Below are 26,170 nucleotides of genomic sequence, written 5' to 3'. Positions count from 1 at the left end.
GCTGGGACTTTGAGGAGAACCACATCCGGCCTAGCCAAGCTGCCCCTCTGGCTCTGCGACTCAGTGGAGGTGGCTTTTGGGAAAATCCATCTGTCTCTGCAAAAATCTGTTGTGCTGTTTGGCCCAGTTAAGACCTCTATTGATGTTTTCTTAGGGCGTGGCCATGTATTATCACTCTCAGATGGTCTTCTCAAATTTTAACTTAAACTACTAGCAACTTATGTGATCATATACATATTATAGATAAATATTATAGAAATTTTGTAGAACATGGAAAAATGAAGAAGAAAAAATATATCCCATAGTTCTGATATAACCTCTGTTCATAGTTTAATGTCTTTGTTTCTAACATTTTATATACTTTAAAATTACATCTCTTTCTTTACAAAATGAGATCTTTCTGCACATATTGTTTATAGCTCTGGTTTTCTCATTTAACATTGTATTGTAAGCATGTCCTCGTTTTATTAGTCTTCTATAACATAGTTATATTGGCTGCAGAGTATTCCATCTTATGAAAAAGTCATTGTTTATCAGTTCCCTATTTTTGGACATTATTTAGGACTTTCCAGTGGTTGGCTATTATAAAATTTATATGAATATCCTTGTGTCTAAATCTTCATAAATTTCTTATTACTTCCTTAAGACAAATGTTTGGAATAAGAATCACAAGCTCAGCGAATGTCACATCTTGATACATATTGTAACATTACCCACCAAATAGAATGTACTAATTTATACCCAATTCCAGCTCCTCAACTAGATTAGATTAGTTTTTTGTGCCCACTAGTATATATCCCCCACAGTATTGTCCATATAGCACAAACTTAATAAAAATAAAGTTAATTCCACATACATTTCTTGGTTACCAAATAATTAACCATGCTCTCCTTTCTACCTTTGCTTGCTTTCATGTTATATATGCAAAAGATAGTGTGTGTCACTGGTCTAAATATTGATGATAGTTGTGACCCTGATCAAAAGCCTATTACCTCAGAGCTGATACTAATGGCCAATCCAAGTGTGAGATCATGGCAGTAAGTGTCAGAGTAAGAAAGTCTGGGGGCTGAGCCCTGGCCAGGTGGTCCAGTGGGTAAAGCGTTGTCTTGGCATGCCAAGGTTGTAGGTTTGACTCCTGGTCAGGACACATACAAGAAGCAATCAATGAGTACACAACTAAATAGAACAACTAGATGGAACAAGTTGATGCTTCTCTCTCTCACTCTCTCCTTTCCCCTCTCTCTCTCTTAAATTAATAAAAAAATTAAAAAAAAAAAAAGAATCTGGCTGAGGGCCAGAATAAGGACTGAAACTTCTCATTTACTACAAAACTAACAACCCATTCTTACAAATGACTCAAACGCCTTTCTTGAAGAGAAAAGAATTGAGGATGTGGTTTAGGATGCGGTTGCCATCATCCAGGTCCTGTACTAGAACCCAGAGCACTGTTGGATGACAGAGAGGGCAAGCGGGTTGTAAACCCCTGTGTGACCCAGTGCCGAGTCAATCAATAAATCTGAGCTTCTTTCTCACTAGGAATCTCATTCTTCCATTCATCCGTCTTCCCCACTGCTCTGCACCATTCTGGTGTACTTGTTTCCATGAACTCTAATTACTGGGCAGTGTTTTTAAAAAGAGGTATGTTCCTCAAAGATGCTATTTTTCTCTTTTGCTCTTGTTTCTGAGACCCTCAAGATCTGGGCAGTAGCCTCCTACCCATCATTCCCACAGTCCCTCTCTGTACTGATGAAAACCACGCCAAACACAGTTTCTATGAGATTCTTGGGCGACCCAGATGCCTTGATAATTTTAGATGTCACTTTTGCATTCAGCATAAGTTAGTGTATTGGCCATAGGGAAGGGGGTGTCTGAAGAGTGTTGATTGTGCTTGACTCTGTATCTGTCCAGTGGCATCGAGTTTACATACACACACACACACACACACACACACACACACACACACACATTTTATGCCTCAAGCCTTGTGCACAGATTGAAAGTTAAAGAAAGCAACACAGTAAAACTGGTTGCTGATAGCTTTCAGCTTTGCTGGATTGAACAGGAATGAGAGCCAAGGGCTGGGGACTCTCACTTTCCTTGACAAGTCACACCCAGCCACATGTGTTCCTGACTGCCTGGATATATACAAAGGCCACTGGTGGGATATGAGCAAGGGGCTTAGCACACAGCTGGTGGCTGTACCAAACCCAAGCTGAATGTTTCCTAAGAATCTCTGTAGCCATTGTAGTTTGCTATAAATGTCTGGCTGCTTCTGCTTTCTGTTGCAGTGTGCAATGGAGGCAAAGGATGCCAAGGTTTGCCCTCATAGAGACAACACTTGTTCAAGGCCTTATACCCTTCACTGGTTCTTTCCTAAAGATCGGATTCTATGCTTTTATGCCTTGTATTCTACTTTCTTACTTTCCCCCATATTTCCAGAAGTAAAACAAAGCAAAGTGAAATCTTCCGTCTGGTTTTCTTGACATTAGTTGTCTGGTTATTAATATTAGAGAAATGAATATAAATTACTTAAGAAGAATTCATCTGGCCTGACCAGGCGATGGCGCAGTGGATAGAGCATCAGACTGAGACGCAGAGGACCCAGGTTCAAGACTCCGAGGTCGCCAGCTTGAGTGCAGGTCACCAAGCTCACTGGCTCAAGCAAGGGGTTACTCAGTCTACTGAAGGCCCACGGTCAAGGCACATATGAGAAAGCAATCAATGAACAACTAAGGTGTCACAACAAAAAACTGATGATTGATGCTTCTCATCTCTCTCTGTTCCTGACTGTCTGTCCCTATCTATCCCTCTCTCTGGCTCTGTAAAAAAAAAAAAAAAAAAAAAGAATAATTTATCTGTACACATGAAGTATATATACATGGAAAATATAATCAGAAAACGTAAAATTTTAGGTAAACCTGAAAACATAAGAATTCATAAAGCTATTTGTATTAGCATTCAAAAAAACTTTTAGTAATCATCTTAAGCCTTTATTTTGCAGATAAGAAAACATAGCCTTGGGGGAGAAAAAAAGACTCATACCAGCATAGTGTCCTCGAAGGCAGAAACTGAGCCTAGAATCCTGGTATTTTGGCTTTGAGTTCAAACATATTAGTACTGTGAGTTGTTACTGAGTAAGCTCACTCCCACCCAGACTCCCAACAGTGTCTATTCTACAGAAACTGTTTCAATAATTAACATTATTTCAATTCTTTTTTAACCAGAATGCTATGATTATAAATATTTTTTGTTGGTCAGTTGCCTTGTTACCATTCAATATATATAGTGGGGTTTTTTCATACTTTTAAAGCTTCACAAAACAAATTTTTCTTTTCTAAATCTCTATATTCACTCTCCTAGGGCTCCTCCATCCCTCTTTAATTTGTTTGTTTCCTTTGATTTTCAGCATCTTACAACTGTGTTTTATCAACTCAGACTACTCTAGAGAGGCAAGTCTTTATTAAAGACATGTTTACTGTTATTACCTGTCTTGTTGATAATAGCCAATCTAACAGGTGTGAGGTGGTATCTCATGGTTTTGATTTGCATTTCTCTGATAGCTAGTGGAAATGAGCATTTTCTCATATATCTGTTGGCCATTTGTATGTCTTCTTGGGAGAAGTGTCCATGTCCTCTTCCCATTTTTTAATTGGATTGTTTGCTTGTTTGTTGCTGAGTTTTGTGAGTTCTTTATATATTTTGGATATTAACCCCTTATCTGAGCTGTTGTTTGCAAATATCATCTCCCATTTAATTGGCTGCCTATTTGTTTTGTTATCAGTTTCTTTTGCTGTGTAGAAGCTTCTTAGTTTGATATAGTCTCATTCATTTATATTTGTTTTTACTTCCCTTGCCTTTGGGGTCAAATTCATAAATTGTTCTCTATGGCCAAGGTCCATGAGTTCAGTACCTATGTTTTCTTCTATGCAATTTATTATTTCTGACCTTATATTTAGGTTTGATTCATTTTGAATTAATTTTTGTGCAAGGGGACAAACTGTAGTCAAATTTCATTCTTTTGCATGTGGCTTTCCAATTTTTCTAGCACCATTTCTTGAAGCACTTTTGATGGGAATGTAAATTAGTACAACCATTATGGAAGAAAGTATGGCGGTTCCTTAAAAAATTAATAGAACTACTATATGACCCAGCAATCCCTCTACTGGGTATATACCCACAAAACTCAAAAACACTGGTACATAAAGACACATGCACCCCCATGTTTATCGCAGCATTATTTACAGTGGCCAAGACATGGAATCATCCAAAGTGCCCTTAGATAGAGGATAAAGAAGATGTGGTACATATATACAATAGAATACTACTCAGCCATAAGAAACGATGACATAGTGACATTTACGACAACATGGAAGGACCTTGAGAACGTTATACTGAGTGAAATAAGTAAATCAGAAAAAGCTAAAAACTATATGATTCCACACATAGGTGGGACACAAAATTGAGACTCATGGACATAGATAAATAAGAATGCAGTGGTTACCAGGAAGAGGGGAATGTGGGGGAGGAGGAAGGGAGTTGGGGGAAGGATATAAAGAGGGACAAATATAAGATGACAAAGGATGGTTTGACTTTGGGTGATGGGTATGCAACATAATCGATTGTCCAAATGATGTAGAGGTGTTTACCCAAAATCAAAGTACTCTTGTTTATCAATGTCATCCTGTTAAGTTTAATTTTCTAAATAAATAAAAAAAAAGGACACATTTACTGGATCTCTTTTGCCAGCTGGAAGATAGGAAAGATAATGTGGTGCAGTGTCCCTCATCTGCAGGCCTATGATACATGTTCTCTTTGAAGTAACACTTTCAAAATTTCCAGGACATTACTCTAAGACAGTCATTTTCAACTGGTGTGCTGCAAGAATTTTTAAAACTTGCAATACCTGGCTATTTAGTTGGGGGCACTGACCTCTTTTCCCTTAGATTGTCAAGTAAAAAAATGACAGCAGCCAACACAATAGCCATCCAGTGTGAATGAATCAAAACTAAACTCATTTTTTTGTCAGATCAGCAAAAAAATACATCTTTTGGTCTGCTGCAGAATTTTAGTAATTAGTTTATGTGTGCCATGAAACGAAAAAGGTTGAAAATCGCTGCTCAAGTAAAAGTGAAGATTGAAAGATGAATATATTTAAATAAAACACAGAGATGAAAAAAAGTACTGGTAACCCTTCTTTGAGATAAGGTCAGCAGAATCCAAAGATTGTGGCTCATTATTACATGTTTAGAAATGCCACACACAGAGCTAACTAGAGCAGAGACCTAGGACAACCAGGGCAGGAGACAGAGACTATCCTCTTCCTTCCTTTCTCCCCACCCCTGCTTCCACCTTCTCTCTCCACCTTCAGCAAAAAGAGGAGTTGGTCTGGCTTGGTGTGGGGAGAACAGGAACACAGAGCAGGGAGTACCAAGCAGGCGGAGTTTCCCAGAGGGGCGGGAAGGTAACCCAGAGAGCCAGAAGGAACTGTGGTCAGTGCCTTAGAGTTGAGACATGAGCTGAACATTAGACTAAAGAGGTCAGGAAGGACGGGGCAGGGGGACTGCCTTCCAGGAACAACAGATAGCAAACCTTTTGGACCTGCCAGCCTGCATGCGAGGTGACTGCATTTCTTAAAGGGCCAAAGGCTGTACATACACTAGTGGGGATATGTGTTTTTTTTCCTTTGAAATATATACAATCAATATCTGTTCAGTTTTCAGAATTTTTTGGACAATTCTAGTGCCTCCTTGAGAACTCTCACAAGCGGGTTTCTAGGCAGACGACGGCAGGCTGGCCTGAAGTTCTGATAGCTGTGCTCCACACTCAGTTTCCACGGCGACACACACCCTCTTCCAGCTTCTCAACAGAATGGCTTGGGTCTGGCCCCGGAGCAATGAAACACCGAGATTCTCCCTGAGAGCCACGACTGCTGGAACCCCTCAAGGGTTCCGGAAAGCAGAGGGCTAGCATGCTCCCTGGCCTGCCAGCCTGGACGTGATGGCTTCTGAGCCCCCTTTCACCTCTTATTTGCTAAAAGGTTTATCAAGAGCACGCAACCTCCGCTTTGACATAACTTTTTTAAAACAACGGGAAAGAAAGAGACCAGGAGATAATATGTTTAGGCTCAAAACAGAACTGTAATATTATGATTTGGGGTAATTAAATACTATCTGGGGATCGTGATCTCCTGGCCAAAATATTGGTGTTATATCTGCCCTGTTGACTTTACAGGTTACTATCTAATAAACATAAAAATTTTTTGAACATCTTTCAAATGAAAGTATTACTCAAGCTCTCATAAAAGAATTGTTTTAGTGGATGACAGAGTGACACATTTTACTGATGCTTTTTTGCCATTCACCTCTAGAGAGGCTCATTTTGAACCTCCACTAGCATTCCAGAACGTAGGCATAGCGACGGATGCTGCGTGCCTCCCTGCCTTCCCTGGGCAGCCACAGATAGCGTCACTCCCGTGGGAGGGACCACGTACCCACCACACTGCAGGCTCTTCTGACCTAGGAGCCTGTTGTCCCAGTAGAGCCTGAGCTCTACTACATTGATCAGGTACCTCCAGTTTGACTTCCCCGCACAGTGGGACACTCCTGCTTATCAGCAGGGCTGGCATCCTCTTCGAGACTACTCTTGAGGCAGCTATGAGGATGCTACTGATCAGTGCCAAGACCAACTGCTACCGGAGGAAAGACACGAACACAAGTTAGTTGCAAGAATCACACAGTCAATTTATTACTCACAAATCCTGTGGTGTGCTTGGGTACTGCTTAAGTAAGCCCTGTCGGCGTGCTCCTCTTGGCTGTCTTTGGTCAGAGCGGCCTGGAGACAGTCCACATTCACATTGCAGTCTGGGCGACTACCACAGCAGGGGGCCCCTCAGCTTTAGTACCTTTTCTGGCCACAGCCTTCTAACAGGTGTCAATCTACAGGATTATCACCTCAAACTACCTTTTTGGGAGTTCCTCGCAGGGAGCCCTTTTTATGTTAATCTAGTGAAATGTCACATCAAGCCACTTTTAAGGTGTTCCTAGGGAAGCCTCTTGTTTATGTTAACTTACAGAGTTATGACATCAAGCCACTTATCTATGTATAACTTCACACACACACTGACTGGGCCTGCGGGAAGCGCAGAGTCTGTTTATCCTGTCTGTACACACTATATTAATTCCTATCCAGACGGCATAAGTTTAATTTGCTTAATTGCTTTTAATATTATATCCTGATTGTTTTTATATATCTTCTATATTTTTCTATATTTCTATGTATTTAATTATTATAACATTATATTACTGAATACCTTCCTCACACAGAAGTTGCTATTTAAATAGCTGATAAGAAAATGTAAATGGCCCCAGGTTCCAGCAACTACTTGTATGGGAAGACAAAATGAAAGATACTCCCCAAAAGCCACAAATGAGACCAGCATCTCTGTTCCTATGGTAAATAGCCACACTCCGGATGAGATCTTCCTATCAGACCACGAGCTGCTCCCTCTCTGCTACCTTGTCAGAGAGGTTTCTAGGCAGACGAAGGAAGTCCCTGAGAACAAGCTCAGTGAACTCCATGAAGGACCCAGGTTTTCTTCTTTAAATGGAGTTCATTGATTAGCCGCAGACACTTCAAAAGTACAACAGTCTCACAACCAGAGTTCCAAACTGGTATTTGTGTGGTTTTTGTTTCTTCTCACTGCTACAGAAATCCCCCTTCCAATCCCCAAGGGAACGGAAAAGGGAGAAAAGGACAAGGAAGCCCAGAGTCAGGGTGTGAGCATTTTGCTCCACCTCAGCCAGAAGCACTTGGCTGTCATTGGCCTTGTTAGGAATGGTTCCTACAAAGGATCAAAGCAAAGAGCAGCCTTTCAGGGAAGAGCATACAGGTTTGGGGATGCTTCCGAGTTGGGTCTTCCATCCTGCGCCTCTGAGGGTGTGAGGATTGTTTTATACTCTCTTAGAAAACTAAAGGATGCATCCCTGGGGTTTCAGTGTCTCTTAGATTCCCACTTGCCCAATAGGCTTCAGCCTTCACAAACTTTTTTTTAAGTAAAGGATATTTGGCCCTGACCCGTTGGCTCAGTGGATAGAGCATTGGCCTGGTGTGTAGACATTCCCAGGTTTGATTCCAAGTCAGGGCACATAGGAGAAGCAACCATCTGCTTCTCCTCCCTCTTCCCCTTCTCTTCTTCTTCTCTTACAGCCAGAGACTCAGTCGATTCAAGCATTGGCCCCAGGCTCTGAGGATAGCTTGGATGATTCAAGCATCAACCCAAGACAGGGTCTCTGTCTCTCTTAACTCCTCTCACTTAAAAAAAAAAAGAAAAGGAATGGAGGGAAGAAAAAGAAAAGAAAAGAAAGAAGGAAAGAAGAGACGGGGGAAGAAAGAAGGGGAAGAAGGGAAGGATATTTGGAAATATGCCTGTCCTAAACTTTTCAAAGAGAAATCCAAAGAAAAGGGCACAGGGTTGGCTGTCCCCTTTGCTGAGCTGAATTTAGAAAGAATCTAATTTTATAGCTTAAGTAGTTCACATCCATGACAAGGTAGTATTATTATATGATGTTCAGTAATGAAGATCTTTCTATTGGGATTTAAGGGTTGAATGGGTGGGGCCAAAGTGGGGAAACCAAGTAAATAAGCCCAAATGGGCCATTTAAACAAGAAGAGCCTCATTCGGCTACCAGAAACTGTATTAGGAGCCCAAGAAAGAAAATGCACAGGAAAAAGCAGGGGGTGGCAGGCGAGGGGACCACAGACGCTAAAGCAGCCGGTGTGGCAGCGCCCTCTCTCATACCTGCTGGTGGGCTGGCTCTGTGCATGGGCCAGGGGTGAAGAGCTGGGAAAGGTCGAGGAGTGCTGGATGAAGAGTGAGCTTAGAATAGTAGGGCCTGAGCACCCAAACCAGTGTATAGGCGAGTTCAAATCGCAGCTCACTCCCCCCCACTAGATCTGACTTTTGGAGAATCACACTTCCTGTGCTTCTATTTCTACATCTGTAAACTAGATACAATAATACTTAGTTTAAAAAAAAAATAGAATTTTCCCACTGGGCTTATTTTATTAGGATGAAATGAGTTTGTGCATATAAAGCCTAAGCCCAGTTCCTAGCAAGGTTAATGCTCAGTAAATATTAGCTAGTCTAATTATTCTACTATGTAGGGATCTCACAGGGAGGTTGAAAGGATTAAGTGAAACAATGTACCTCACATGTTTGGCACAGTGTTCAACACATAGTAATTACTCAATAAAGAGCAATTAGAACCAGGGAAAAGGCTGTGTTAGGGGCATGTAAGCAACAAAGAGATAGGCAGAGAGTTGGAAACAAGCAGCTGGAATCTGGATATACCCTGAAGACCAGAGCCTGGGCTAGAGGCACTCAGGTTGTTGTCAGGTGAGGAACATAGAAAGGCAGACCCAGCAGTACAAGTGTTTGGGAATTCAGGTAGACAGGAACTGGGGTAGCAAAAAGGCAATGACTAATTCTGAGAAAAACATCTGGCCTGATCCTTGGTGGTGCAGTGGATAAAGTCCACCTGGAATGCTGAGGTTGCTGGTTCAAAACACCGGGTTTGCCCGGTGAAGGCACATATGAGAAGCAACTATGAGTTGATGCTTCTTGCTCCTTCCCTGCTTCTCTCTCTCTCCTCTCTCTCAAATCAATAAGTAAAATCTTAAAATAAAAAGAGAGAGAGAGAGAGAGAAGGAGGAAGGGAGAGAGGGAGGAGGAAGGAAGGAATGAAGGAGGGAGGGAAGGAAGGGAGGAAGGAAGGAAGGAAGGAAGGAAGGAAGGAAGGAAGGAAGGAAGGAAGGAAGGAAGGAAGGAAGGAAGGGGAAGGGAAGGGAAGGGAAGGAAGGAAGGAAAGGGAAGGGAAGGGAAGGGAAGGGAAGGGAAGGGAAGGAAGGAAGGAAGGAAAGGAAGGAAAGGAAGGAAAGGAAGGGAGGGAAGTGGAGGGTAGGGAAGGGAAGAGAAGGGAAGGGAAGGGAAGGGAAGGAAAAAAATCTATTTACCCCACCCAGGAAGCCACTAGTTCCAAACCTCCTGTGGTACGAGGGACCAATATCTAAGTCTGGCCAGGCTCTGACTTAAAGGTAAAAATAAATGAATTGACCCCATGTTTTATTCAGATAAGAATACAGCAGAACTGATGTGCCCATTGCTAAATGAAAGCTAGATGGCTCATCCATTTTCAAGTTTATTTTCCTGTTAGGGACAGAGAAATCATTTTCATGTGAAAGCAACCTCCTAAAAGAGAACTTGCTGACAAACACCAGGGTTGTAAAGAAATTGGAGCCACAGGTGGGGCTGTCTATCTGGTTAAAAGAACATTGCAAGTACTGTTGTCAGCCTTGACTACCCAGTTCTAGACCAAAATGTTGCTTAATCCTAGAACTTGTATTGCCTTAGAAACCCAGGACAAAGAGAGTTGCTTATAACAATGAATTCATTAACTGACTATCAGGTATTAACTGCCAGTGGTTTCAGTTCAGAGTAAATTGTAAATGCTTTTCTATCAGCATTTACTTTTATCTTTTTTATTGAGTTTATTGGGGTGACATCAATTATGGTCGGCCATTTTGTTTATTAGAGTCTCGCAACAGAGGATGAGCAAGCAGGCTGGGAAAATTGCTTCTCTCTCTCAGGGCTGAAGGACAAAACAGGCCAGGACAAAAAAAAAACCCTTCTCTGGCAAACAAAAGCAAACAGTGGCCCCTCCCAATGGTGGCAGGTAATTCACAATCTACAATCTGCCGCCCTGAGGGCAAGCACCTGCCCCCTTACATAGACTGTACCCATGAGGTGCTGCCCGTGCTCGTGCACCAGAGTACAAGCGAGCAAGCCTCACACACTTGTTTGCCCAACAAAGCCAGAGAAACACACATCAGGAAATAGATTGAGGTTGGTCTGGGAGAGAGAAGTCAAAACCATTCAAAATCTCTGAAGTAAAGAGCACCACAATTTTGACTGCAAAGCAAATTTTTATTTTTAAGGTGCCTTCACTGGCATATCATGCAGTACTCCTCAAAATGACCTGCTGACCCACCTTTCCCAGAAAAGCACGTGTGACTCTCTTTGGATATTTGATGTGAATCTCATTACAGTTGTGGTTTTTATATTGATCATTCCAGAAATACACAAGCGAAGGCTCAGAGAGAGTTCTTGGTTGGGGGTAGAGGGGAAAATGTTTTAATAGATGTTTAAAGAATCATAAGAATTGAATCTGACTATGGCTTATAGTTATTTTTTCTCATACTTACCTTTTATGGATGCTTCATCTTAAATTTGATTACCACAGAATTACTATACAGGCTATATGAGGCAGGGTTGGGAGATGCATTTGTGCATCTGTGTTTGTCAACATTTGTGTTTGTCATGGGCCGTGGTCTCACCGTAGACGTCCACTGGAAGTGAAACTGTTCATTTAATTTTACATATTAAAGACAATCCATTTAAACATGTTAACAGTCCTAAGAATGAAGAAATTAAGAACTGGTTGTGGCCCTGGCCAGTTGGCTCAGCGGTAGAGCGTTGGCCTGGCGTGCGGGGGGACCCGGGGTTCGATTCCCGGCCAGGGCACATAGGAGAAGCGCCCATTTGCTTCTCTACCCGCCCCCTCCTTCCTCTCTGTCTCTCTCTTCCCCTCCCGCAGCCAAGGCTCCATTGGAGCAAAGATGGCCCGGGCCCTGGGGATGGCTCCTTGGCCTCTGCCCCAGGTGCTAGAGTGGCTCTGGTCGCGGCAGAGCGACGCCCCGGAGGGGCAGAGCATCGCCCCCTGGCGGGCAGAGCCTCACCCCTGGTGGGCGTGCTGGGTGGATCCCTGTCGGGCGCATGTGGGAGTCTGACTGTCTCTCCCCGTTTCCAGCTTCGGAAAAATACAAAAAAAAACAAAACAACTGGTTGTATCTTTCTCATTTAGATACCGTTGAAGATCCTATTACGCTGTGCTATATGATGACATTATGAGATTCCCTGAATTCTGAGGCTTAGTGGGGAAAGCAGATGTCACATTGATGCTTAGAATGTGAACAAGAAAGGCTTGAATATCATATTAAAATGAGACTGTTTTCTTTTCTTAAAAAAAAAAAAGGTAAAATTTTCTCTTCTGCGTTAATGTATGCATCTCCCAACCCAGCCTCATATAGCCTGTATAGTAATTCTGTGGTAATCAAATTTAAGATGAAGCATCCATAAAAGGTAAGTATGAGAAAAAATAACTATAAGCCATAGTCAGATTCAATTCTTATGATTCTTTAAACATCTATTAAAATAACCCATCAAGGCTCAGCCCCTGGGGTGGTAAACCATGCGTCTGCAGGTCACCGGTGAAGGCATCCATTTCTCAGAGTCCTGCAGGAAGAAGAAGGGTGGACTGGAGTGTTTCATCCCATCGTTAGGCGGGGTTCTTAGAAGGGAGGATGTTACCTGAAGATCAAGTGATTTCTTTGCTGGGACCCACACTTTGGCAGAAGGTTCTGGCAGGGCAGACCTAGGTGAGCACGCCTTGTGCATGTGTGATGTGCCATCTAGTGGTTGAGTGAACTCAATACTAAGGAAAAGGAAAATGGTCCTTTCCGGTGTCTCATACCTCCAAACTCTCCACCACTTGATTTTGAGCTGTTGTAGGAGGTTTGACGCTGTAGGCCAGGGGTCCCCAAACTATGGCCCGTGGGCCGCATGCGGCCCCCTGAGGCCATTTATCCGGCCCCGCCGCACTTCCGGAAGGGCACCTCTTTCGTTGGTGGTCAGTGAGAGGAGCATAGTTCCCATTGAAATACTGGTCAGTTTGTTGATTTAAATTTACTTGTTCTTTATTTTAAATATTGTATTTGTTCCCGTTTTGTTTTTTTACTTTAAAATAAAATATGTGCAGTGTGCATAGGGATTTGTTCATAGTTTTTTTATAGTCCGGCCCTCCAACGGTCTGAGGGACAGTGAACTGGCCCCCTGTGTAAAAAGTTTGGGGACCCCTGCTGTAGGCGAACTATTAATTGGGGGAGCGGGGGTGTCTATTTTCTTAGAAGCCACGCACTGAGCACAGAGTATTGGAAGGAAGGAAACCAATATAGTAATCATGCAAACCAGAACTTGCAACTGTCAGTGTTTGGCCCACACAGTACATTTTTCCATTTTATTTTATTGAGGCATAATTCACATATACAGTATAATACACAAATCATCAGTGTACAGCTTACTACATTTACACCTTTGTAAATATTTACATTTGTATACTCCATGTAATCACCACTTGGATCAAGCTGCAGGATGCTTCCAGCACCCCAGTAGCCTCCCTCACGGCCCCTCCCAGAGCTCCTCTCTCAGAATAACCACGATTCGGTACTCTCACCAGAGATTGGCAATGGCATCATTAAGGTACAAACTCCTAAGCCTAGTCTCAGAAGGAATAAAATTCTGTAACCACCATTTCAATAGTTTGCCCCTGCCCCAAAAGGAGTTTTCTCATGCAAAACATTCGGGGGGGGGGGGCCCCTGTTTCCTGGGTTTATTTCAGAATCCAGGTGACATAATGATCTCTCCTTCCCGAGTCTGTATTCCTCATACATTGTCTTTCTTACCAAGCTTCTCACTGAGAGATACACCCATTCGTGCACTGATTGTCTTTTCCCCAGTGTCTCTGCAGGCAGCCAACTCAATTTTCAGAGAAACCCTATCACCTTTGAGCAGCATCTCAGATGTGCCACAGATTATCATGGCAAAGCCTATGAATTCAATGCAGAGTTGCAAAAATTGGTGTGAATGCCATGTCCTCAGCAACTGCATGATACTCTGTTCAAATTAAACCAGGCAAATTGTAATGGTGAAAGTGGTTCTCGACCTACAATCCAGCAAAGGCTGATTTATAATGAATAGCATAATGCAGTCATTGTTGCTACTTCCACAGGACCCCTTTCTGTTCAAATTAAACTGAATCCTCTCTGATGTCAAAATGAATAGTATGTCAAGAAGCAGAGGTAGTTCTGAAGTAATGTTATTGTTATAATAAACAAGGCAAGAATATAGGAATTATCCTAATTTATTCCTTTTTACAAATAACTTGTATTTTTTTCTAATTATTTGCCATAGATTTGGAAAATAAAAGGATATAAAGAGGAAAATATACATAATTTCTGATCCACACAATGACAGGCTTTAATAGCTTTGATTAACTCCTTTCCAGGAAGCATTATTTGTATGTGTGTGTGTGTGTGTGTACGTATGTTTAGTTTATGGAGTTGAAATGATATGTATTTTTCTCTATCATAAACTCTTGAAATATATTTACTATATAAAATGACTTCATAATTTCTGTATTAAGAATGAAAACTAATTTTTTACCATTTTCTGTTATTGGAAGTTTCAATTATTTGCTGTTTTTAAAGTAATTACAAAGATTTAATGTCTACGTATTTGAAATGGCATCTTTGACTTTCTACCATAGTCAATGGCCAGAACTTCCAGCACAGTGTTAAATAATAATGGTGGGCCCTGGCCAGTTGGCCCAGTGGTAGAGTGTCAGCCTGCCGTGCAGGAGTCCCAGGTTCGATTCCTGACCAGGGCACACAGGAGAAGCACCCATCTGCTTCTCCACCCCTCCCCCTCTCCTTCCTCTCTGTCTCTCTTCTTCCCCTCCCGCAGTCGAGGCTCCATTGGAGCAAAGCTGGCCCGGGCGCTGACAATGGCTCTGTGGCCTCTGCCTCAGGTGCTAGAGTGGTTCTGGTTGCAACAGAGCAACGCCCCAGATGGGCAGAGCATCGCCCCCTGGTGGGCATGCTGGTTGGGCACATGTGGGAGTCTGACTGCCTCTCCGTTTCCAACTTCAGAAACATACAAAAAATAAATAAATAAATAAATAAATAATAATGGTGACGTCAGCTGGTTGTGGTTTGTTCCTGGTTATAGAACCAAAAAATGGATATTTCTTAAATGTGATGACAACTGGATTTGACTTGCTTAAAAATCATATTAATAAGTCCTTTAAGTCCTAAATTTTAAATATCAGCATTGTAGGATTGAACATTACCAAATATCTTTCATTGTTATTGAAATAATTAGATTTTACCAATTTGTCTTGTGGATGTATGATGCATTATATTAATAAATTTCCTAATATTGGCCCCCTTCCACCAGGATGGATACTGGTAGCAGAATAATAAACCTAAATTTAATGAATTGTCAAATTCAACTCCATACTTTTGATTTTAGGATTTTAATATTCATGTTTATTGTTCTTGAGAGACAACTAGTGTGCCAGGGTTAGAGATACACTCTGTTCTAATTATGTTCTATAAATATGGGTTGCTGAAATTGGGGATACAGAACCTATTTATGTCTATTTTTCATTCTTCTTCTTCTTTATATCTTATCCCAATTGCAATAAATGACTTTTTTTCTTTTGTAGGTTCCTAAAGTACTTTTCATAACTTCTCATAAGGCACTCATTATACTCTTTCATGAAAATTATCTATATATCATACCTTCTGCTCTGGTATGAGTGGTCTGTGTCTTACATTGCAGAGTTTTCCATCCCTCCTCCTTAGGCACTAAGTGTTGTCCACCTAACCCAGGGGTCCCCAAACTACGACCTGTGGGCCACATGTGGCCCCCTGAGGCCATTTATCCGGCCCCCGCCGCACTTCTGGAAGGGCACCTCTTTCATTGGTGGTCAGTGAGAGGAGCATAGTTCCCATTGAAATATTGGTCAGTTTGTTGATTTAAATTTACTTGTTCTTTATTTTTAATATTGTATTTGTTCCCATTTTGTTTTTGTTTTTTTACTTTAAAATAAGATATGTGCAGTGTGCATAGGAATTTGTTCATAGTTTTTTTTATAATCCGGCCCTCCAACGGTCTGAGGGACAGTGAACTGGCCCCCTGTGTAAAAAGTTTGGGAACCCCTGACCTAACCTCTCCTGTGCGGTCCCAGCAAAGTGTTGCACTGGCAGGTGGTGGAAATACACTTAGATGCGTTTTATCAACACTCTTAGAATACCAAACCAGCCCTACAGTAAGCTGAGGAGGAGAGCGGGGAAGTAAGGGGGATTCCACAATTCTGTGGGTATTGTTCATTGTGGCAGCAGTCTGAGTCCAGAAGGCATGAGCCAACTTCCCGAGTCTGAGAGGCAGACCCAGCAGGGATGAGAGCCAAGCCCCCAACACAGCTCTCAGGTAGCTGCCCAGGGGGCTGCTCCATTCTGGCCCTGACGGTGGGTTACAGAGAGACCAGCTCTTTTAGATACTTCTGCCTAGTAGTTCAGGTGATGGCTCTTTGAAACACCTGGTCAGCCTTTCAGGGAGGGAGTGGTTTGAGGATATTGCTGATATTCTGCTTCTGGGGAGGTACTAGATTTTCTCTGAAAGCAAAGTGAGAAGTTATGTTCAATGATGTCTGTCTTTTTTTCCCTTAGGGTGTTAAATACCACACTGTTTGAAAGTTGGGAGATCGTTGGACCTTATCCTTCATGGTGGGTTTTTAACCTACTGCTATTGCTAGTACAAGGCTTGAACTGCTTCTGGTCTTACTTGATCATAAAAATAGCTTGCAAAGCTATTTCAAAAGGCAAGGTAAGACAAAATTCATCATTTCTAATATGTCCCAGATAATCATGTTTCTTGATTGCTATGAATCAACAAGAACATCATTTATTATTTCAAATTTTATTAATACTGATTTTTTTTTTTTTTTGGAAAATTGAGCACAACCTACTAGAAACACAAATCAAAATTTTACTGTCTTCTATTTGGTTTACTTTATAAGCTGAAGCGTTGCTTTACTGATGGTGATTGTGTTCTACAGTTATGACTTTTGATTTAATAATATATTATTTGCTGTGTTCTTTCTCTCCCTCTCTCTGTCTCCCTTGGTCCTTCTCTGATTATACCTACACTGATTAGAAATTTAATAACTTCTTTCCTTTTATTGAGAAGGGTTGCTCGATGCAATATGCCCATTTATGCTTTTCTAATAAAATTTAGTTGAACCCTTTGGTTTAAAAAAAAAAAAAGGATTCCTGTGGCTGATTTGAATAAAGCTTATTGAGCCCCTGCCCCTCTGTATAGAGCAGTGACTTTTCTAGAACATCTCTATGATATTTTCTTATTTTCCTTGTTTGTTCTCTTCCTTCTGCCACCCTGGAAGGCTGGGAAGTGGAACCCTTTACATGTAAGTTTCTCACAGCTCTCTCTGTGCTTGTCTGGGCGCCACGGTAGCCCGCCTGTCGGAGGGGCACTCCGATGCTTTTGTTTCTGTGCGCATTGTTCTGTCTAATCTGTGGGCACTGGCTGGAGGCTCTAACTGAGGTACGGCTCCCACCAGCTATAAAGGGATGCTGGGAACAGCTCAGTGAACACCCTCTGGTATGAGCTTGCATTCTGCTAAATTTTGCATGATCCCACAGAGAAGGAGAGGAATTTTTTTTTTTTACCAGTGTTTAACATATTGGTTAAAAAACAGAAATAGACTGAAGTGAAGTAGGAGAAAGAGAACTAAGTTGGGGAGAAGAGAACGCAGTCTGGAACGAAGCCCTGAGCAGCAGCCTGGGCTGCCCCAGACCACAGGGCAGCACTGAACTAACCACCTTGTCCTCACTGAAGAAAACGGAGCTGACCCTTCCACAGAGGGACTTGGGACACCTAGTCATGTTCTATGAAGCCATTTCTCAGTGTCAGCTCTTATTATATAAATCCGAAATATTTTGATCAATGCATCATTTAGAAGCAAAAGCTTGGGTTTTTTTCCTCTGTGACCTCTTACTCTTTTAAGTGAATATATGTTTCTATTTTTAAAAAATGATCTTGTTCTCATTTGGATACAAGTTAAGCCAACATGCACAATACTGTCTGTAGGATAACAATAACCGAAGGTACCAGGATGCCGTGGATTAGTGTCCTGACCGCATTGCTCTTTGCAACAGACATATTGTCTCCTCTTCAATTTATTCCTTCAACTTTATGAAGAGATGGTCATTAATTTTATTCTATCTCTCAGGCTTCATAATATTTTAATTGCCATTACTGCTCACCTAGGACAGTAAGATTCATGGCCATAGTTTATGGACTTAATTTTTTGTGGGTTATTTTGAGACATTCTAAATTGTTCCTTTCTTTGAAGTTAATATAACTACAGATTTTTAATCCCAAATGCAATTAAAAGTAATCTTACTAATCATGCAAATGTAAATTAATCATTCTGAAACTGAAGTTTTCTTTCCTATTAGCAGCTTAATTTATGACTAATGGATTTCTGTACATAGTGGAGCCCTACTGTAGTGCTGTCTTTGTGACCCATGTGTTTTTAACTTAAAGTATCCTTATAATCTAGTTGTTTTGATGTTTCAGTATCTAAATCTTCTTGATGGTCCTTGTGAGTTTAACCTCATCTCAAGGGGCACTGGAGTGAAGTCCATTTCTATGCTATTTACTCAGTTCATCTCTGGTTCCCTCCCACCTAACTGAAGTGGCATCCTCTCAGTGATGGTGGCTTCTGCACTTGGAAGGGCGCCGAATTCCAGGGTTCTCAGGTTGAGGAGTAGTGGTAGCACAGAGAGGATGTGGTATGAAAAATTCACCAGGTAATTCTGATGTACTTCCCGGGAGGCCTAGCCAAGTTCCCCCACCCACGTCCTAGAGAATCACAGGTGACTAGACTCGGGAAATTTCTGGGAAGCCAGGCTACCAGGTGCCTATTGCTGCCCCACTTAGAAGTAAGTGAATGCTGATCAGTTACCCAAAGGTCTTAAGGCCTTTTATGGGAAAATGTTTATCATAATTCGGACTTAGAAAGCAGGAGGCTCAAACTATTTTAATATTAAAAGCAGTAGAGTAATTCCTTAATTTCCCCCTAAATTACTTTCTTGCTAGACAATCTGATTTTTTTTTTCATTCTTTACAGTAATGTATAGATTTGTATCTGGTGTCTTAAGTGACCATCCTCATTAGTTAATGAGAGTGAACCCTGGAATAATGGGAACCAATTCATGATACAGCCAGCAGATTTTCCTTGGGAAATATTTAAAACTAAACCTCACCCAGCAGGTTCTCAAAATGCCCGCTACTGCCATTAGTTATTATGTGGTATATAACACAACATTTCTACTTAATTTTAGCAGACAGAAAAGAAAATCAAATTAAATCATAAAATAATACATTAGAAAACCAAGTAAGATTGATGTTTTGATGATCTGAGTTAGTGGATATCTCCATTAGTGTAGAGCTAGCTTTAAATGAGTCTCAACGATATGGTGATCATCAGAGCGTACACTGACTCATTTGTACCAAATTCCTATACTGCCATTCCACTAGAGCAGTAGGCCACTTTGCCGGTAAAGGTAGGACTCATGGTCTAGTACATTCTCAATATAGAAAGGTACGTTAAAGAGATCAACAAATATAGCTGCTGTAATACCTAAATTCACCTACATTCCTTGATAACTGACTTTGTCACCCAAATTGTATACTGCAGTGAAGGGGGACTTATTTACTGTGGCAAGGTTTTTACCCTCTTGGATTTTTTTAACATTTGGATCTGTTTTCCTTCGTGTATGACTGCATGTGATTCTGAGCATGCCATACCTGAACGGTTCCTTAGGAGCCGGTTTCACTCACCTTCTTGTGTTCCACAGGTGTCCAAGGACGATCGAAGTGATATTGAGTCTAGCTCAGATGAGGAGGACTCAGAACCTCCAGGGAAGAAGCCCCACACAGCCACCACCACCAACGGGACCAGTGGAACCAACGGGTACCTCCTGACCGGCCCTTGCTCTGTAGATGATTAATTAATTGCTCAAAGCTACAAGTCCAGAACAAAGTGAACTATGTGTTCCTGGAATTATTTAATAAATTGAAAATTCAGTTCCTTTCATAATATCTCAGCACCAGAAACAGAAGTTAGGATTATCAAAGCATTTTGACTAGTGCACTGCCATATGTCCCATCTGTGAATGAAGAAGAATTATCATTCTCTATATGTAGGCATGCTGTATGTAACTGATACAAGGGAACAGTATTTGCATTTTGTATTGTCTTAGAATATTATTTATTTTTTTTGTATTTGTTTGTAAATCTGTGGACAAAAGAGGGTTTCCTCACTCCTTTTACTCCCTGGGTTTATGACAATGAGATGCTCTCTCCGCTTCTACCCCTTCCTATTGCTATAGTCAGTCTGCTAGGAGCATCAGCTTGACTTGTCTTAGAGCAAGAAAAACCCAGTGCACGGTTTTCGTGCTGCTCCATATAGGTTTGCTTTCTTCGGGTTGGTGCCTGGTCTTGCTGACCATTCTCTCAGTTTATCGTTTAAACAGAATGCACTGGGTTTCTTTATTATTATTATTATTATTATTATTATTAAAGTGAGAGGCAGGGAGGCAGAGAGACAGACTCCCGTATGCACCCCAACTGGGATCTAACCAGCAAGCCCACTGGTGGGGGGGCGGTACTCTGCCCATTTGGGGCCACTGCTCCAAATGGAGCCATTTCAGCCCTGAGGCGAGGCCATGGAGCCATCCTCAGTACCCGCGGCAAAATTGCTCAACCCATTAGAGCCATGGCTTTGGGAAAGGAGGGAAGGAGAGAGAGAGAGAGAGAGAGAAGGAGGGAGGGAGGGTGGGTGGAGAAGCAGTCGGTCGCTTCTCCCGTGTGCCCTGACCAGGAATTGAACCCGGGACTTCCATACGCCGGGCCGACACTCTACCGCTGAGCCAACCAGCCAGAGTGCTGTTTCTTAATTGTCACTCTTCATGGTCATTTAGCAGTTCAAATTAAAGAGTATAGTTATTGGAGGGCTTTTTAAAAACTGTTTTGTACTAAACTGCTTTGGAGTAAACTTCATTTCCTGTGCACACAGCCAGGATTTCTTCAGGGAGTATGGTAACTAGTTGGGGATTCACCTTGTAGGTGACAGAGATCTCTTTATTCTCTATTATGAGGTCAGTGCTCTGGCTCAAGGAGGACATTTGCTTAACCTCATAGTTACAAAGAAATCATTCTTACCACCTGGAACTTGTTTCATGATCTTAAAACAACACAGAGAGCCACTGAGTGCAAACCAACTTTATCATCGCCGCTGCAATTAGCACAGTCTTGTGTCACCTCATGGAAAAAAGAAGCTGAGTATATACTGCCACAGAAAAAAAAGAGTTTCAAGAGTCGGCAAAGGTCACCTCTAGTGCAAAGCACTTTATTGCACCAACTTTCAGATAAAGGGCCCTATTTGATTTTGATGATTTTATTTTGCTGAGCAAAATAAAGCAAAGGGGAGAAATATTATTTCACCTCATATTTTTCTCCCTAAACACAACTCAGAATGACTTCCTGTTACTCGAGCAACGTTGCACTCTGAGTCCTTTTGTCTGCTTCTTTGAAAATTTGTTCACTTTACAGCAGCTATTGCCAGAAAAACAAAAATTCCACTGGACAATGACGATATTGGCAATGAGAGAGACTCCTGACAAACAAGTTCCCATTGTCTGTGGTGGCTGTGTTATCTATATAAGATAAGAAAACCAGACACATAAACCAAAGATTTTTCTTCTCCTTTCTTCCAACTTTCAGTAAGAGGGAATAAAAAAGTATTACAAATACTTACTTCATAAATCAAAGAGACCATAATGTGAAACAAGAGTTCAGAACGACAATGCAGTGACAAATGTGTGACTCGGGGCATAGTGCAGACCACAGCAGAACTCCCGGGTGCACGTGCTGCTCAGAGCCCTTCACATGCCGTTCTGTTTTTTTTTTTTTAATTAAAGCTTTGTGCTCATAATTTTCAACATGCAGTTAAAAGAATGCTCTCAAACAAAAACCTCACACTGTAATATTAAATCTTCCTACCCAGGTACAAAATACTATGTTTCTGGCATGATCCATACAGACGAGGCTTAGAAATATGTTTGCCGGTTTATTGCAACACAATGCAGCTAATTCTTTATGTAAAGCCTTATTATTTCATTTCACCAAATGGGATGTATCTAGTAGTGTGATTTCTGGATGGTTTGACTTTGTAAGACCAATCATAAAACATCAAAGGGACTTGTTTGTCATGTGGACATCTGCTAAGATACAGGTAAAAAACTAACAGCAAGCATGTTATAGCTGAGAAATTTTGCAAAGGTAAAGATGTATTTTCTTAGTATGAAAGAGAAGAGCAGGTTGTACCCTGCTTTAGTGTGTAGAGCAAGTCCCCTCCCTGGGCAAAAAAAAACCAGAGAACCACAGTGTGCTCAGATTTGGATTCTCTGGTGCTCTTTAGCACAGAACAATTTCAAAAGATCAGCTTATAAATTATTAAAGAAGAGTTGCATAAAATGAAGTAAATTGAGTCTGTCCCTAGCAAAGACAACCCTAAACAATCTTTTGGTTTTTTTCCAAAAGTCATTTAGAGGAAGAACTGAGACTGCTGAGAGCCCCTCTGACTAATGGCATTAATTTAACCAAGTCTTCAAGGAATCTACAGATGTTTATTTCATTTTACATTTTAAGGCAAATGGTTCTTTTGGACAAATCAAAATGGTATTTGTGGGCTTCTTGAGGTGAAGAATAATGTGTTTCTGTCCGCTTCTCTCTCATGGTGCCTGACAGGCTGAAAGAGAAAAATACGTGAGATATCTTCTTGCTGTGCCAGACCGTAGTTTCAGAAGTGTATTTTGTAAATTCAGCTGTAGGTTAGTGAGAGTGCTGTTTCCCATCAGTTAACTTAGCCTGTGTTGATATCTCCTTCCTCCTGGTCACATTCAAACTTTCCCCAGGTACAAAGGGCATGTAGGGAGGAATCTAGAAAAAGGTTATTCACTATAACCTTTATATCTGATGTTATAGCTTTTCTAGATCTCTTAGTGGGAAACCAAGTAGAAAATCAAGTAGAATTTGACCTTGGGTCAATAAATCACATAAATGTGTGATCCATGTATGTATTTATTTCTTCAAATATGTGAAAAAAACCCCACAAAATATCCCTGACTCATCCTTATCCATATTCTTTTCATAAAAACCATTCACTATGTACAATAGAAACATCCTGCCTCTCTCACTCAACCTCCTGTTCACGCTACCCACACAGTTGAGAGTTGAGAAATCTCTTCAGTCTCTTAGCATCAGGGCTAAATATTGCAAAATCAAGATCAGAGAGGGCCTACAGTCAGCATATAGGCCAAATACAGTTCTCACTTATAAATTTAGTCCTATGAGCTTGAGAATAAGGGAGTGACTATCCAGATTTTGTACAATTAATCTGTATGTTGGAAAAATGCAGACGCTTGCTGCTTCACTCCTAGATTTTTTTACCATCTGACTCCTGCTAGGCTGCTAGGTACTGGTGTTCTGAGGTACCATCAGATAATGAAATGCTTCTGACAAAGATAAACCAGGAAGAAAGGTTGATTCTCCAAAGAAAGCAAACACTTGGGTGGGAGAAATAACTCGTCAGTGAGATATGATTAGATCACCTTTAGCCAAAATGGTGGGTGAACCTCAAAATGTCCAGTTCTATTGCCAGACTTTCCATTCTGAGTATATATGTGATAGAGTGAATGTGAGCAGCTTGGATGCTTTCACCCTGGGTAGAAATAAGAAATGAGATTCCATTTCAGCTTAACTAAGTGTTTGCAAAAGAGCTCTTCACAAAGAACTTTATGGATACACACGTTCGTTCCCAATCTGTTCATGATTTTATTTTATTGATAGTTATTTTTATCCCTTCTTGGAAATGTTAATGCCAAAGTTGCCTGAATATTCAAATATTTTTTCTTAATTTTAAGTAAAAAATATACAGAAGAATTCCAAAGGTGTTAAAAAAAATTGTTTATCAGTATGTGTAATAATGTAGTTATGTCCAGAGAGGTTCAAGAAATCCTTTGGAAATAAGAGTATATATGTTTGCCTTTCATGTGCTATTTGAGGTCTTAGGATTCCAATTTGAGGTCTTACTATTTTTTTCTTTGTCTTTGGCTGAGTCCTGAATTGTTGATAAATAATAATACCATGAAATGTTTCTAACACACAAATAAGAAAAAATCAGATCAAAGTCAGACTGATGATAAAGTGATGACAAGTCACTTTTAGTTTCTACGTAAATTGTACAGAAAGAGAAAATGCAGTTAGCTTTAGTGAATGTATTTGCTGTCTATCTAGCATTCTGTCTATGGCAGCATACTCTCAAAACTCGTCGAGTTCATGGAGTCATGCAAAATGCAGCAGGATATATTTTTAATAAAGATATTGTTGTCCCCAGAGTCAATTTAAGTTTCTCTTGGTAAAATGGAATTGTCCAATTCTCAAATTACCAGATAGTATTTAGCACTGGTTCACTGTGACCCCTGTTTAGTTCTTCATAGAAATAGTGCAGAGCCTGTGGTTTGCCTTTGTGTGTAGTGGCCCAGACTCTCCCCTAGGGGGCGCTCAGATGCTGAGAAGGCCTGTCCACTCACACACTATGATGTTGGAACTCCTCTAATATATACCCATAGGGAGCATACCTGATGTTGACTTTCGTGGAGAAAATTGTATTAAAGAACATCAAACTTCATAAGTAACTGTTAGTAAGATCTTCAGATACCCAAAGGAGATCCTTGTTCTTTTCTGGGTATTTCCAACTTGAGTTCAACTTGAAGCCTTTAAAAGGAACACATTACCGAATGGCCACAAGCTAAGACCTCATCAGATCAAAGAAATAAAAAAATCTCTACAGCCAGATGGTGTATCATAGGGTGTCTCCACATAAGTAGGCATTCTCAAGACTGCCCAGGAAGTGAGAGGAGGGGACCACTAGCCTAACATCTGTTCACTCACATTCCTTTCAGCCTCCTGGTTCTCTTGATAAAAGGAAGCAGGAATACCATGACTTTTCTGCTGTCAGTGTCCCAGTAGCCTTTGGACAGTTGTACCCATACTTCCTTCCCTGCTTCATGTCATTTTTCGCAAAGTGTGTGTCCATATAAGCCTGTTTTCCTTAACACAGGTCCATGAAAGTTTGGCTTCCTATCTGGTAGGAACTTGCATGGCCTGGAAACCAGGAACAACAGCTGTTTGTATGATTTCTATATTAATGGGTTTTATAGAGAATTTTTTTTTCTTTTGCTCCTACAGTAATTTTTTAACTGTTATTATAAAACTTCTCTTTAAAAATTAGGGTTTTGGGGGGTATTTTTCTTTAAGTGAGAGTAGGAGAGATACAGAGACAGAATCCCACGTGCACCCTGACTGGGATCCACCCAGCCCACCCCATCTGGGGTCAATGCTCTGCCCATCTGAGTCCATGTAACCAAGCTATTTTTAGCACCTGAGGCAGGGGCTCCATGGAGTCATCCTCAGTGCCCAGGGTGGACATGCTCAAATCAATCAAGCCATGGCTGCAGGAGGAGAAGAGAGAGACAGAGAAAAGTGGGAAGGGGTAGGGAGAGAAGCAGATGGTCACCTCTCCTGTGTTCTCTGATGGGAAATCAAATTTGGGATTTCCACATGCTGGGTCAATGTTGTATTGCTGAGCCAACTGGCCAGGGCCAAAAATTAGGACTTTTTAAAGATTAGTTGCCAAAGAGAAATTAGCTCTGTAATAGGAACAGTTATATAGTGATTCTGGAACTTTAACTTAGAGCTTTGTTAATTTAAACGTGGAAAACATCCTCCAAGTTTGAATTCCAAAAGACTTATGTCACTAAGCTCTCGACTTCTATCCACTCTTTGTTTTGCTGACCTAATCAGTTCCTCCTTTGCCATTTGTTGTCATGCAAGGGGGAGGTGGTTCTTTTTTGGATTTGATTTTTTTCAACTTGCAATAAGAAATAGGATAGGTGACAAAAACCTTACTTTTTTTTTTCTTAAGACAATTCAGTGCTTGAGCATCTCTGTCAGAAATGGAATGATGTACTGTTAGCCAGTTAGAATTATTTTATGTACTGTCGTTGTGTTTTGCTAATTTTTATATGAAAATATAATTATTCATTCTTGATCTCTGGACGCAATCATTATTATGAGGATCATTTTACTTTGGAAACACTTTCATAATAAAGATAAGTATTAAGAGAACGGTGTGAGTGCCCTGTTCTTTAAGCACTACCCAGCCGTGTGGGAGATATGTCACACCTTCCTGAAACAGGACTTATTTCAGGGCTTACCTCATCCTACTAGTTTCCTGCAAACCTTCCCAAATTCCAATAATCGCTGTGACTACTGAGCAAGTATGTT

General features: G+C 41.0%; 1 protein-coding gene across 2 annotated transcripts in view; it reads left to right on the top strand.

The window, feature by feature from the left end:
- The window catches only part of CERS6 (ceramide synthase 6), a 350,216-nt gene extending 324,391 nt beyond the window's left edge, over positions 1 to 25,825 (top strand). Inside the window, exons 9-11 of one of the 2 annotated variants that reach the window (XM_066233890.1) lie at positions 16,405 to 16,561; positions 17,136 to 17,159; positions 19,618 to 25,825. In XM_066233890.1, coding sequence (XP_066089987.1) covers positions 16,405 to 16,561; positions 17,136 to 17,159; positions 19,618 to 19,770 — 334 coding nt within the window. In that variant the 3' untranslated portion in view covers positions 19,771 to 25,825. The remainder of the gene's footprint in view (positions 1 to 16,404; positions 16,562 to 17,135; positions 17,160 to 19,617) is intronic. The other variant, XM_066233891.1, reaches the window with a different exon arrangement.
- Positions 25,826 to 26,170: the final 345 nt, after the last annotated feature.

The sequence above is a fragment of the Saccopteryx bilineata genome, chromosome 5, assembly GCF_036850765.1.
Source record: "Saccopteryx bilineata isolate mSacBil1 chromosome 5, mSacBil1_pri_phased_curated, whole genome shotgun sequence".
Lineage (NCBI taxonomy): Eukaryota > Metazoa > Chordata > Mammalia > Chiroptera > Emballonuridae > Saccopteryx > Saccopteryx bilineata.
This window is presented reverse-complemented; position numbering and strand designations above follow the sequence as displayed.